Here is a 13895-nt window from a genome sequence, read left to right on the forward strand (position 1 = left end):
CAAGGCCACCCAATGAGCTTGGTGGCTGAATGGGGATTTGAACCCAGGGTTCCCCAGTCCTATACCAGGCAGGTGCAGAAGTGGCTCTGTGAATTCAACCTCTCATAATGCTGATCATACATTAATTTTTGGTCTTCTTTTTTCCAGCGATGAACATGATGCCATTATTTAAAGTCTATGCTCAAAGGACAGAAAGGTGAAACCGCCACTATTACCCCTATCTTTTGAACCGCTCCCACCAGCACCACCCCCTGGGAAACAGGCCTTAATGAAAAATTGATCACAGCCTACACAGGGTGCTTAATTCCTTCTTTGATACGCACCTCCGTGCAAGATTCCGAGGGACTCCATAAGGATTTGGAATTCTTCAGAGTGTCTTGTGTGAAGAGTTCCAAGGAAAATCTACATAACTGGTTCCTGCGTAATGACCACTTCTTCTTCTTCGTTTTGAAAAGAGTTTAGTTAAAGTTTTTTGCCACTTAGCTGATCTGTACAGAAGTTCAGAGACATCCATTCCTTAATGGAACCCAACCTGTGGCGATGGTGTTATGAACATGCTTCCTTCTGTCACTTCTGTAGATCACATGGCCTTTTTGTAGAACAGGTAAACCAAACCATGCTGGACAAATAACAATTTCCTTTTCAGAAACGGCAGGTGGATCCAAAACCAACAATTTTCAGCTTGTTTGTATTAGATTTATGGAATGGGGTTGTGGAGGGAGGGGGCAGGATTGTTAATAATCTGGGGAATTTCAAGCATTGTTGAATGTTTTAAGAAAATATTTGTCTACTGACTAATGCCAAGAAACAGATGCGTGTGTGTATGTGTTGATTTTGACTGGGGGTGGGCTGGCTTGTATCGGATGGGGCGGATTGCTTTTGTTTTATCATTTTTACTTTTGAAAATGGTATATCATTTGTATGGGTTTGAGGTATATTTTGAGACTTAGGATATGAATAAGATAGTTCTTGCCCTGCAAGCAGATTCATATGGAGTTGTCCGCTTCTAAGTCACGAATGGGCACAGTCTTGCCAAGCTCTGAGGGCAAGCCTGATCTCTAGTTTGAAGGCACATCGAAACTAGTCACTCAACTGGGTCTCCACGCAATGAAGTATGAAGTTCACCATGCCAGCGATAAGCCCGCAGGATTCCATGTGAATTGCTTCTTAGCAAGCAGACCATATGTTGACAACCTGTTATGGTTACATTGCCCGTCTTCATACTTGTACTTGTAAAGCACAAAGGCTGTCGTGGAGAAAAATGCATTGGAACAATTCCACCAAGAATTTTAAAAACGTGATTGCATCAACTTTAAAAATGTACGCTGGGGACAGATTAAAAGTATTTTTTTAAAAAAGAGAGAACTGTATTTTGAAAGAGGGTTTCTTCCCCATGGTGAACACCACAGGTGGGCAGAACACAGTGGGGCCTGGGGGCTTCATTGTCAGTGGGCTGCTGAATCTGCTCCAGGTTTCAGTCAGAACTCTAAAGGAGCCCATCCAAGGTGCAAAGCAAAGCACTTTGGATAGCACCTTTAGAGTTCTGACGGAAACCCAGAGCAGATTCACCAGCCCACTGACATCAGAGCTGCTGGGCCGAAGGTAGATCTGGTCCAACTGGGAGATCTTTGGGTGATTTGCAGAAGATTGGCAAGGGTTTCTGACCTTTTTTAAACAACTAGCAAGGAATTATTTTCACCATCCATCCTAAATTGCACTACTAAAATGTAGAAAGCTTGCGGCAGCCAGGAGTGGATTTTTTTGTGGAAGGACTGTAAAAGTGTATTCGGTTCTCTTAACTCAAAACAAATTCCTGGGCCCAGAATTCTTTAATTCTCAGTGTATGCCTTTTGCACCAGATGCCAGTTGGTGCGTCTCAGGGTTCTAGTAAAAGTCAAAGATCCAGCAAGTCTGAGGTCTGCCCACACGTTTCTTCCACTTCTGTCTCTGCACAAACAAGTCATTTTTGTTTTTAATGACAAATATCTGAAGAAAAGAAATTGACCAGAGGTAAAAGTGCAATGAGCGTATATCTGTCAGCAGTGATCCCTCTTTCAAAGTACCTTCAACTCTGAAAGGAATTCTCATTTGTCTTCAGACTTATTTTGTTTCTACTGAGAAGCTTTATGCACTGTTCAAGGGAGGGGAGAAGTGTATCGTACTGTATTACCTTTCATTTTGAAAAACTATCTTCGGGGATTCTTGTCCCCTCATAGTACTTCCGCTTGCTTTCTTATCTTCAGAGGTTTCTCTTGCCCCTAAACACATGACCTGAATGTGAAATGTACTTAACATTTTCCCTACTTCCCTTCTTTTTATTGCTGTAACTTCACAGCTTGCTGTTAGGTTAATCCTTAAGTTATTTTGAAATCTGGGCAACACCAGTGATACCAATGTGTCTTTTGTATTATTATTAAACATTTTCCTTGGTTCTCTACTTGCTGTAATGTGGATGTTACTTGGATGACTTTTAGGGACCTCAGGTGTATTTTGAAGGTGCAGTGGAGGAAAATGATATATGTGTTTCTGAGATGGTATAGTCCTCACGCAGAACTATATCACATCCAATTCATACATACATTTCTGATGTGGTACATGGGGATTTTATCACCTCAGTTTCACATGATTGCTTTCTTTCAAGGCACAAGCTACACATTACCTGAGGCGCTAATCTCTATGGCGTTAGCTAGACCTACCTTATAGTCTGCGACGGAGGAGAGAAGATCTTGCATTGTGATTAATGCGAGATCCCTCCTCTGTTTCCACGTGAGGTGCGGTGACTTCAGGAAGAGAGGCATCGTGCCTGCCATATTATTATTTTTTTAAAGAATCAGGAGCGCATGAACGGTTGTGCGCAAAGATAGGTCCTTTTTTTAAAAAAAAAAAATCCCCGCTCCCCCCCACCCTACCCCCGAAGGGCGCAGCTCCCAGCTCCACACGAGGAATTGCGTGGAGCCGGGTCAAGCTGCAGCAATGGACCACACGTTCCGTGGTCTCGGGCTCAGCCCAGGACCACAGAAAAAGTGGGCCCAAAAGGGAGGGATCATCCCTCCCTGATCCTGGGATCCCCTGTGCATCATGTGGACGCACAGGGATGATCCCGGGATTTCGCCCGGTCTAGCTAAGGCCTATGTCTCTCCTCTCCTATTCCACAATCTCTGTTAACATGTAGTCAAAAAGTGCAGTTTTAAAATGCATTTTTTTCCAGATGTGAGGTGGGGAGAGACAAGGGTATATAATATGTAGATAAGCCTGGTGTGTTACAGTCTTCAAGGGCAATTTTGGATGTGGATTAAATGTTCCTGTAGAAGTCCTATAATATTTTGTCAGTATTCCATTCCTGGCTGTTATTGCCCACTTTCACCTCTTTTCATGTCAGTTTCATATGGGAAAAACCATTTGTTTCCTATCTGTAAAATCTGTCAAACTTACCACGTCAGAGAGAAAGCTTATTGTTTTCTGTCAGGTATGGCAAATTCTATACGATTTGCAATGGGGATGATATCAGCGATCAACATCCAAGCAGCAAAGGGAAACCTAATGGGACTAGTTCATTACTTCTTGAAATGGAGGCTTTAAGAGTCCTTGTACAATAACAGTACCATTTCAGAAAAGTACATTCTAGCCAGCCCCTTACTGCATCTTCAATTGGAGGAGTATTTCCACAATTGCAGTGATCAAGATACAAGAAGCGAAGGAAAATCTTATGGGGCTAGTTAATTACTAAAGGCTCTCACACAGTGAGGATTGAAATGAAAATTAAAAAGTCTCCATTGGGAAACAGTTCCCTACCCAGGTTATTACAATTAGAAGTGCTTGCAGTGAGGACCAACCTGACTCCATTCAGAGTCTGTGTACCTGTGGGACGTTCCTTGCAGCCAGTGTCATCTTGATGACAAATATTCCCCTAATAAGTAGCTAAATATCTGGAGTTGGTTCCAGCTTTAGTCATACTTAGAGTAGATCCATTGAAATGAATGGGACCTAAATTAGTCACGACTAATTTAAGTCCTATTGGTTTCGATGGGTCTACCCTAAGAATGACGAAATCTGGATTCAATCCTAGAGCTGGGGTAAAGGATTAATAAATATATGGAGTATAACAAGTCCACTGACCTCATCTGGGATTTGGTAATGCTTTGGGATGAGGCTGCAATTGTTGGCAAACACTCACTTCAGGGAAAACTCAAAACAAGTTACTTAGAAGACTCTTCATGGACAGACTTAAGCTGTTTTAACAGTCATTCCCTTTTTCTGGGGAACATTTGTTATTGCAGTTCTTTAATTGAGGGGAGGAGGCAGAATTTTTCAGTGCCTTAGAATACTGCAATCCCTGGAATATTGGCTGGAACACCATGACAGTTAAAGTGGCATAATACTGTTAGCACTTTCTCATATGAATAGAGCTTCAGTCTTCTGAAAGGTTTTGAAATATTTTTTCTCTCCCCACCCCCACCTCCAGATTAATAGTTAATATACAAGTGTGATTCCTATAGCTGAGCCTGTTCATTTAACAAGAAGGTTGAGGCTTGGGTTTCCATCTATTTTTTCATCCTTTTTTAAAAATAAATAAATAAGATGAGTGAAAATTATTTTAAGTGATTTTAATTGTGTTTTAATGAGTACTTTTTTGCACCAGTTTGCAAGCTTGTAAGCTAAGAGCTTTATTCAATAAAAATATAGCCCTATTTCATTTTTGTTTTGTATGTGTGTTTGTGTTTTCTTTAGAAATAACCAGTAAATCATGTTTAGTTGCTGAGTTTGGTAAAATGGGTGGGTATGAGAGAGTCCTCTCTGAGATATAGATATAGGTAGATATATACACACTACATCTGTCTCATGACCTTTGCTCACAAAAATACATTAAAGGTTAACGAAAAAGTTAGTTTGCAGTCTGAATGTTTAAGGATTCATAGATACTTGAATTTTATTTTTAAAAACCAAAAGAAAATTTCAATATCTATGTTGCTGTAATGCCTTTATTACACCAATTAAGAGATTGCAAAGACAAAATGTTGCAAGCTTTCAGGATTCCAAGTGAGAAGAGCCCTGATGACCTATATACTCCTCCCACACTACTCTTGGGACTAACTACGCTGGATTTACAGATTATGTAAATTCCACCATCCAATCAACTCTTTCGCTCCCCTTTCCCACTCTTCCCTACCCTACTTTACCCTTAAGCTCATTTTTTTTTTTAAATAATTCTATATTGGAGCCCAGATAACCATTTTCTAATGTGTTCAGGCATTACCTGATATTTTAATAGTTTATTAATGTCACCAGTTTTTATTCTGAGATAAAGGCTAACTAAGGCCAGATCTACACCAAACAGGATATGACACTTTGAAAACAGTTTGAAAACTAAATGGAGTGTGTCCAAAAGTCCCTACTGTTATAAACCATTTGAAAGCAGTAGAGTAGATCCTGCCTAAGGCTGCAAACCTATACATATTTATCTGGGTGTAAAGTTCCCATTGAAACCAATGGGACATACTTCTGAGTAGAAGTGTATAGGATTGCACTATAAATTATCCAAATAATCTGGAATCTGTGCTATGTCCCAGGAAAATCTGAGTGGGCAGCTGACTTCTTTCCATAACGAACTGCCTTATACTGACTCGAACCGTTGATCCATCTAGGTCAGTACTGTTAACACTGACTGGCAGCAACCCTCCAGAGCTTCAGGTATTCTTTCCATTGCATTTTTGCCCCAACTGGCTCTCCAGGGTTTCGGACAGGAATCTTTCCTAGCCCTACCTGAAGACAAACTAGAATCTCGCCTTCTGCATGCAAAACAGGCCGTCTTACTGAGCTATGGTTTCTTCCTTCTTGGGTTATACATGTGGATTAAAACCAGCTGAAAAACACAGCAACTGACTAGGCTGCATGAATTTACTTCAAAGGTTTCCTAATGGTATAAACTTTCCTCCCACTTAACATAAACAGGAGGGTTTATGATGCTGGTTTTCTGAACACTCCAGACTTTGCAAAGGAAGCCAGTGTTTATCTTTGCCATTTGTCTTCTTGGGCCTGCTCAAAACTGGTGCAAAAGGGTCACAGGAAGTTCAGTTCTGCCTAGCAGTTATGGCGTTCTATTTCTGTATCGAGGGCTCAAACAACACCAAGAAACATTTGTTTTTTCAAAGCTTTGACGCCCTCACTGTCCATATGATTTTGAAAGAGATGCACTTTGTTCTAGTTCCTAAAAACTAAAGTTTCCTGCAGCAAAATAACTTCCATGTTCTAGTTTTAAAAGACTCATTTAAACTTTGGATTGTGGAGGGAATTTTCACTCTCTCTCTCTCACTCTCTCTCTCTCACACACACACACAGCTTAGATGACTTGAGCCCTTTATAACTGGAACATGAAACATCTTTTTTATGTATGTACATAATATTTACCACAATTGCATAGCGCTCCACATCTAGACAGATTCTGGAGCAGTGAACAATAAAAGAATACATATTGTTGCATACATATGTATACACCAGAATATATAGGTATACACACATGCACACACACGCAAGAAGCTTCTAATTCCTGCCTCCCAGCCCATTCCATGCCAAAATGCCCAACATTCCAGACAGAGTCAGAATATTGTAACCATGAAGTGTTGTAAACCCATGTTGATAAGTGTGCAATTTTATTCTGAGCAATGAACAGCTATGACGCCTGGGTGCATAGTGTCATTATATAGGTGGCATTGGTTGGAGTCACTCATTTCGTCTGTTCTGTTCTCAGTAGAGAAAAAAACATGGCAAACACGTGTTGTACAAGAAAAAGTGAAGACCAGGACTGAACGTGGAATCTTTAAGAGAAACTGACGACATGTTACTCCTGTGACGACGATTACCAAATGCACAGGATATATCTGAAAAGCCAAACTCAGCAACTGAGACTGTGCCATCTTGTAATACTAGCAGTCCTGTCATTATTTAGATCAACATTCAGTCAGTTGAGTTATTCAGAAGCCTTTGAGATTTATGAGATTACCTGAACTTCCAAACGTTTCAACAGTGCTATAGGGTGACCATATGAAAAGGAGGACAGGGCTCCTGCATCTTTAACAGTTGCATAGAGAAGGGAATTTCAGCAGGTGTCATTTGTATATATGGAGAGGAAAGGGAAAGGAACCTCTCGTGCAAGCACTGAGTCATTACTGACTCTTGGAGGGACGGCAGCTTTCGCTGACATTTTCTTGGCAGGCCTTATAGCGGGGTGGTTTGCCGTTGCCTTCCCCGACTGTTATTACCTTTCCCCCAGCTACCTGGGTACTCATTTTACCGACCTCGGGAGGATGGAAAGCTGAGTTGACCCGAGCCGGATGCCTGAAACCAGCTTCTGCTGGGATCGAACTCAGGCCGTAGGAAGAGTTTCAGCTGCAGAAACTGCTTCTTTACCACTCTGCGCCACACGAGGTGGTGAAATTCCCTCTTCATCACAACAGTTAAAGCTGCAGGTGCCCTGCCCTCTTTTAAATCTGGTCACTCTAGTATAGCTCCTGCAGCTTTAACTGCTGTGATGAAGAGGGAATTTCACCAGGTTCTCCATATATACAAATGACACCTGCTGAAATTAACTTCTCTATGCAACCGTTAAAAATACAGGAGCCCTGCCCTCCTTTTCATATGGTCTATTGGACTTCAACCTCCATAATCCCCCAGGTACAAAGCTGGGAAAGACTGAGCGAGCCTTTCAGCAGAGCCCTTTAAGTGGGCCCTACAATCTCCCTCCCCCTCTGCTGCAACCAGGTGGAATGGCACCTAAAAGATGTTAGTTAAAGAGGAGCCAAGTGGCTGCTAAACCAATGGAGTGGACCACACTGTCCCATCCCCCACTCTGTAGTCATGTGAAATGGCTACTGGCAGATAGCGGAGGGAGACCAGAAGCCAAAGGGAGTTTGTGTTTCAGCAGAGCCAGCAGCATGGGCCCTGCTGTTGAGACTGCTGCGGCAGCTAAAAGATGACAATGCAGATGCATCTCCATGTCTCTGCACAGGTTTGGAATGGCTTGTCCTCTTTGAGCAAGTATTGATATAATTGGAAGCCTAGGCCTCAGCAACTGAAAAGACTAGTATGGCTATTTCTATTCATGGCACAGAGCATGCACTAGCTCAGCCACTGGGCAGGAAGACAGCAAGGAGGCAGAGGATGAGAGAGGAAATAGCTGCCACATCACAGGGCATAATGAAAGACTCACTTATTTAGACTGCATGTCAGGCTACATTTATATTTTAAAATTGTTTACAGCTCCTAGTTAGATGCTTAAGGGGGGAAAATTATTGACAGCAGCAAAGATTCCACCTTGTTTGCCTTCTTCAAAGCTGTCCTTATTGCACTGCTGCTGGTTGAATAGCCCGTGTCCTTTCACCTTTGACCTGCACGCACCAGCAACCTCAGTGGATCTTTATACCCTTTTTGCAACAATTGCCATATGCAAACTTGTTGTGCAACTGTTTACACACATGATCCCAAAGTAGCTTACGGGGCATTAATGTTCCTTTGGAACTGTGCTTTTCTGTAAGCGTGTGTCTGTGATATGACCATCAAGTGACTGTTTAGCAAACTTGAAACTCCGTTGTCAGCAGAGAAGTGGATGAGATGAACATTGCTCGCCTGCCTTCACTTCTGCAATAGCAGATTTGAAAGAGTTGGGTATAGCACAGAAGTGTACCCAACAGAGAGGACTCCATTCTTTCCTCTTCCCTCACATCCAGCAGGGTTTCTGAAGAACTCTGCTCTCTATGCCATAGCCCCTGGGAGATGAAATCTGTAGTGGAGTTAACCCCCTTCTTAAAAGGGGTACAACTACAGAGTAAAAAAGGCACACCGGACAAGCTCAATGTAGATTTTGGCACTAGGAAAAAACGTTCTTTAGAAGATTCAATCAGGCCCTCGGTACTTCAGATCTTTTGTTCTTAGCATGGAATTTTAGTTTCCTAGGCTGCAATCCTATACACCAGCCTTTCCTAGTTCTTTCCAGATGCTCTGGACTACAACTCCCAGCACTCCAGACCATTAGGCATGGTAGCTGGGGCTGATAGGAGGGAGTTGGAAGTCCAAAACATCTGGAGGGCATCAGGTTGAGAAAGGCTTAACAGAGTAAGACCCATTGATCTTAAGAGGACTCAATTCTGCATAAGCCTGCCCTGAAAGTTGGGTCTTTGTGAAACCATGGATGAACAGGATTGTGGCTGCAAAGGGCTGACTCCAACTATGCAATTTTTACCATTTCATTATATTGCAGCTGTCGCTATTTCAAGAAGGATAATAGTCTATGTGATATGGCACCTTGCTGGAGTTTAAACCAGACTGGTCTTAATCAGTGTCTGGATGGGAAACTGACCAGGTGGGATATCCCAAAATGTGATACAATGAATTTATGTTATGCTTTTGAAGTTGGAAGTCAGCTTTAGCAATGCATTGGTGGTCCAGAAATATTAAAATGGCACCCACATGGAATCCAAACAATAACTGCTACCTTGCTCCCCATTTCAGATATGCTCTAAGATAATTTTATGTATGTTTATTCAGAGGCCTCATTGAGTTTAGCAAGGCTTACTACTAAGTATGCATATAAATGCATCCTTAATGCTATGAGGAAGCAGGGTCAAATATTTCAAATATCAAGGTGTCTCTACACTTGAAGGCACCTTTGTGGCCAACTATGGAACTGCCAACGATTCAAGTAGATTTAGGAGGGAAAGCCCAGCATGTTCCATGTATTAATTAGAAATTCAGGTTGCTTACCTGTAACCGTGGTTCTGTGAGTGGTCATCTGTGTATTCACATATATGGGCTCTGTGCCTGCCCGGAGCTTGTTTCAGGAAACTTTCATAACTGAGACAATTTTTTGGGTGGGAACCACTCCCCCACCATCCACTGTGATGACTCAAGGTTTCTGCTCTTCTCCTCAGTTCCTTGAGACCAAATTGCTGGCCTCGTATCAACAGCACACTGACATCGACACCAAGGTGGGGACAGTGGATGGGTTGTGTGAATGCACAGGTGATCACTCAAAGAACCACAGTTACAGGTTCATGGTCTTCATGCATCCCACATATGGGCGATTGACAAGCTATCCCGGTGGAGGATAGGTGTAAGAACAGAAGAAGTGACATGCTGGATCAGACCAAGGGTCCATCTAGTCCAGCACTCTGTTCACACAGTGGCCAACCAGCCATCGGCCAGGGATGAACAAGCAGGACATGGTGCAACAGCACCCTCCCACCCATATTCCCCAGCAACTGCCTCGGATACTGGAGATAGCACACAACCATCAGGGCTAGTAGCCATTGATAGCCTTTGCCTCCAGGAATTTATCCAACCCCCTTTTTAAAGCCATCCAGATTAGTGGCCAACACTACATAGAATCATAGAATAGCAGAGTTGGAAGGGGCTAAAAGGCCATCGAGTCCAACCCCCTGCTCAATGCAGGAATCCACCCTAAAGCATCCCTGACAGACGCTTGTCCAGCTGCCTCTTGAATGCCTCTAGTGTGGGAGAGCCCACGACCTCCCTAGGTAACTGATTCCATTGTCGTACTGCTCTAACAGTCAGGAAGTTTTTCCTGATGTCCAGCTGGAATCTGGCTTCCTTTAACTTGAGCCCGTTATTCCGTGTCCTGCACACTGGGAGGATCGAGAAGAGATCCTGGCCCTCCTCTGTGTGACAACCTTTTAAGTATTTGAAGAGTGCTATCATGTCTCCCCTCCATCTTCTCTTCTCCAGGCTAAACATGCCCAGTTCTTTCAGTCTCTCTTCATAGGGCTTTGTTTCCAGACCCCTGATCATCCTGGTTGCCCTCCTCATGATTCTATGAGGCTTAATGGGGTTGGAAGCCCTGAAGATCCATGTATTTAGAAAAAGTATTCCATTTAGAAGATTGGTATAAAGAAATATGGAATATCGCTATTAACGATAAATTAACATGTAACCTGAGAGTCAGAAGAGGAATGATAAAAGCAAATGATTTTGAAGGAATATGGAAAGTTTTTAGATTTTGTACTATTAAAGGGGAGAGGGAAAACACCTCCAGAGAAAGTAATGAGATTTTGGAAATATGAATAAGATCCCGTGGTTGGGGGGAGCACATTAATGTTAATCATTGACTAAATTAATGGAATCAAGTTAGAATATATGTTTATTAAATTGTTTACTTTATATTATTGTGTATTATCGGGTAGTGTTTTATACTGTATTGTTGTATTGTTTGGAAGTTTAGGGGGGAAAAAAAGTATTCCATTTCGCAGTATATGATTTCTTTGTTGCCAGCTTACAGGCTGGTTGTAATACGGAGTTGACCTCCATGCTGAAATTAGTCACGGTATTGAGATTCTCCATGCCGTGAGTCTGAGTGCCTGGAGATCGAGGTGACGGACTCTTGACTCGATGTCTGGTAAGCAGTGTTGGTACTGACAGGAGTTGGACATCTTCAGAAGTAGAGTGAGTCACGCCGGTCTCGGCCACCAAGGGGTGACTATGATGCAGACTGTGTAGACATACGATATTTTTTGTTTTTAGGAATCCCTTCCTGATTACCACTCTGGAACAAAACAGGAGACCAATCGTGTTGTGAGGTATCGCAAAGAGGTCTATCTCTGGAGGGCACCATTCCTGGGGGAAAAACTTGAGACAGAACAGACAAATTTGGCTGCCAATTATGTAGGTCCCTCTGAACTCTGTTGAGCAAGTCCGCTAGACAATTGTCTCATTCAGCAATGTGTAAGGCTGAAAACTAGATTCCCCTGCAGATGGCTCAGTCAAAAATCTGAATTGTCATTAGGGCCAACCCTAAAGAATGGGTTCCTCCTTCCTTGGTTACATACCACAGTATGACCATGTTGTCTGTAAGGACTCGCATTCTGTGGCTGGTCAGGTAGATCTCAAAAGACTGGAGTGCCTTCCTTACCGCTATGCACTCCAGAACATTGATGTGACACATTCTGTTTCTCCCTTGCCCCATTCCTTGGGACCGAGGGCCATGATGAGCTCTCCAACCAAACAGCAAAGCATCTGAGGACACGAGACAGAGGAGGCAGATAGAATCATAGAATAGTAGAGTTGGAAGGGGCCTATAAGGCCATCGAGTCCAACCCCCTGCCCAATGCAGGAATCCACCTTAAAGCATACCTGACAGATGGTTGTCCAGCTGCCTCTTAAATGCCTCTAGTGTGGGAGAACCCACAACCTCCCTAGGTAACTGGTTCCATTGTTGTACTGCTCTAACAGTCAGGAAGTTTTTCCTGATGTCCAGCTGGAATCTGGCTTCCTGTAACTTGAGCCCGTTATTCCGTGTCCTGTACTCTGGGATGATCGAGAAGAGATCCTGGCCCTCCTCTGTGTGACAACCTTTTAAGTATTTGAAGAGTGCTGTCATGCTTTGCAGCAAATGATCTGTGCAAGTCCGCCGACGTAGGGTCTGTTGCACCTTGTTCGGCATTGCCTCTTCGAACCTTCAAACATTGGCATTGCTCTGAAAAACTGTCAGGGACCATGTAAGTCCTGCATTCGAAGCCTCAGCTGCTGAACGACAGTAACCGTGGATGCCATTAGTCCCAGAAGTGTTTGTACTTGGGCTGCAGTAGTATTGCCATTGGATATAGGCCAGCCTACCGCTGCCTGCAAGAGGGGCAGAAGCTCTATCTCGAGGAAGGTAGGCTCTTTTTGCATCGGCATCGAGGACGGCTCCAATAAATGGAACTGTTTGAGCCAGGGTGAGTCTTGATTTGTCTGTGTTCACTATGAGGCCCAGAGAGCTGAATAGGTTGAGGACTAGTCCCACTGCCTTCGATAGAATTCCCTTCGAAGATGCCATTAGAAGCATTAGTCTAAATATAGTTTTTCACCCCTTGTAGATGAAAGAAACGGACAGAGTACAGACATACATCTTGACATCATTTTGGAGGGTGTGCTTAGGTTGAGCAGAGGCACCCGAAATTGAAACATGTTGGTACCGATGATAAACCCAAGGTACCTCTGGTGAATATTCCGGATGAGTATATAGAAGTATGCATCCCTTAAGTCTATGGAAGCATACCATACTGTCTTCCAAATGAACAGCATTATTGAGGACAGTGTAGCCTTCTGGAATTTCCTGGTTCTAATGTAAGTATCGAGCCATCTCGAGGCCAGAATAGGTCGAAGAAATCTGGAGAGGAGCAGGCCAAAAATTAGGAGGGTAAGTAAACTGAGGAAGACAATGATTAAGTCAAAGTCTCCGCTTTGATCCCTGGTCTGATTTCTAACAAGACTGCTGGAAGTGGATGTATTATTGTTGTGGTCTGTTGCGGGAAATGGGCCGAGCAATCAGAATATTGCTTTGGATGGTAATATGGCTGTTGACAGAACCAACGTCTCCATTTGAACAACGGCAGAAGGAATTGTGGTGGCATACCCATCTTTCTAGCCACTGTTTTAGTGGGGCAAGAGCTTTAGTGAGGCATCTGCAACAGTAACAGCTGAGATCACAATGACAGCGATCTCAGTGGAATTGGAGGGAGTTGCAAAAGAAGTCTGGTGGCAGTCTCAATAGCGATGTAGGTGGAGGTGCTCAGTGTGGAGGTGTTAGATCCATTGCAGGTTGTGAAGGCATCTGTACCAACCCAGGTGGTTGGTATCGAGGAGATGGTCCTCGGTTTTCCAATTGAGGTCTTGACATTGATACCGATGGTGTCTAGGAGGCCTGGTATCAAATTAATTTGTCTATTATATCAGGTGTCCCTATCATAGTATTGATGCCAATCTCTGTGCTGGTACGACATTCTCAAGGAAAGCGACCCATTTGACATTCTGTCTCCTTCTCTCATGGCACCGATAATGATGTCCCCAGACATCGTAGTCATAAAACTCTCTGTTAAAAAAAACAGAGTGCTCCAAGCATAGAGACTCTG

At 43.1% G+C, this 13895-nt stretch overlaps 2 protein-coding genes across 2 annotated transcripts in view; one reads left to right on the plus strand and one right to left on the minus strand.

Annotated features, from left to right (window-relative positions):
• The window catches only part of TMEM123 (transmembrane protein 123), a 28751-nt gene extending 24058 nt beyond the window's left edge, over positions 1–4693 (plus strand). The window contains exon 5 of the mRNA XM_063127131.1: positions 148–4693. Within this exon, the coding sequence (XP_062983201.1) occupies positions 148–172 (25 nt within the window). The 3' untranslated portion in view covers positions 173–4693. The remainder of the gene's footprint in view (positions 1–147) is intronic.
• The window catches only part of YAP1 (Yes1 associated transcriptional regulator), a 451661-nt gene that overhangs the window by 270957 nt on the left and 166809 nt on the right, over positions 1–13895 (minus strand). The gene's annotated exons all lie outside the window — the stretch shown is intronic.

Source organism: Elgaria multicarinata, chromosome 5, assembly GCF_023053635.1.
Source record: "Elgaria multicarinata webbii isolate HBS135686 ecotype San Diego chromosome 5, rElgMul1.1.pri, whole genome shotgun sequence".
NCBI classification, from domain to species: domain Eukaryota; kingdom Metazoa; phylum Chordata; class Lepidosauria; order Squamata; family Anguidae; genus Elgaria; species Elgaria multicarinata.